Below are 1,258 nucleotides of genomic sequence, written 5' to 3' on the forward strand. Positions count from 1 at the left end.
ACGCGGCCCAGCAGCTTGTTGAGCTCCTCGTCGTTGCGGATGGCCAGCTGCAGGTGGCGCGGGATGATGCGCGTCTTCTTGTTGTCGCGCGCCGCGTTGCCCGCCAGCTCCAGGATCTCGGCCGTCAGGTACTCCAGCACGGCAGCCAGGTAGACGGGCGCGCCGGCGCCGACCCGCTCCGAATAGTTGCCCTTGCGGAGCAGGCGGTGCACGCGGCCCACCGGGAACTGGAGGCCGGCCCGGGATGACCGAGTCTTGGCCTTGGCGCGGGCCTTACCGCCTTGTTTGCCGCGACCTGACATGGCTAACGGTGTAAAAAGCAAACGCCTCCGGAAGAAAACGCAAGCAGTATATAGCAAGAGCGAGCGCAAGAGAAGTATTTATACTAACGGGAGGTAGGCTCTTTGCAAGCCTCCCATTCGCTCTTTTCAAGTAACCAATGGGAAAGCAGAATCAGCATCCCTCATTTGCATACATGCCCTCCACCTAGCGGAAGGTTTTTTCATGCTCTAGTGTCATGAGGCCTGAAGAGCTTTTATTTTAATACTAATAAATGAGTCAATTTGGTTCTTTCAAATAATACTATTTCAAAATGCAGTCAGAAGCAGAAGTGATTGTTCTCATTGCTCTGTCTTTTGGCCGTTTTTCCTTTTCCAGGATTGTGACTGATTGTGGAAAGGAAGAAACAGAAAAATTGCTAAATAAATAACATTTAAAGAAGTCTGTCTATTCCAGCAGTTGCGTTAACGCTTTGAACCTTAAAACAGAAAAGAAAGAAAAGGAACAAAATGATTCTTCGGGGAAACCTGGCTGGCGCAGTGGGTTAAGCATGGGACTCGGTTTAGGCTCTGGACCTGATCTCAGGGTTGTGGGACTGAGCCCCAGGGAGCCCCAGCGTGGGCCTCTGCTCTTAGGGCGGAGTCGGTTTAAGATTCTCTCTCCCTCTGCCCTCCCCACCCCTCGCTTGCTTGCTCTCAAATAAATACATAAATCTTAAAATAATAATAATAATAATTCTTTGTCAGAGCCCAAATCTTAAATTATCTGAACAATGAAAACTGAAGGCAAGACCTGGACCATACAGCCCCTGACCTAGGACAACAAATTTTCTGCTTCAGACTTTATCTTACATATGAGGCCTTACGGGGACCACCCTCAAGGTATGTAGAGTACTGTGTTCACCTTAGAGACTGAAAAACTTAGAGACTGAGATTGTTTGTTTGACCTTGTGCAGGCTCACGCTGAGTTAATGAGACAA

At 49.2% G+C, this 1,258-nt stretch overlaps 1 protein-coding gene across 1 annotated transcript; it reads right to left on the minus strand.

Moving 5' to 3' along the window:
- Positions 1-5: 5 nt before the first annotated feature.
- LOC102742495 (histone H2A type 1-H) lies at positions 6-920 on the minus strand (the record flags this gene model as incomplete). The annotated part of the gene is made up of 1 exon (XM_006735893.2): positions 6-920. A coding segment is annotated over exon 1 (297 nt), but the record flags the coding sequence as incomplete, so codon positions are not given.
- Positions 921-1,258: the final 338 nt, after the last annotated feature.

The sequence above is a fragment of the Leptonychotes weddellii genome, unplaced genomic scaffold, assembly GCF_054177405.1.
Source record: "Leptonychotes weddellii isolate Sample4059 unplaced genomic scaffold, ASM5417740v2 HiC_scaffold_6064, whole genome shotgun sequence".
Taxonomy (NCBI): Eukaryota; Metazoa; Chordata; class Mammalia; order Carnivora; family Phocidae; genus Leptonychotes; species Leptonychotes weddellii.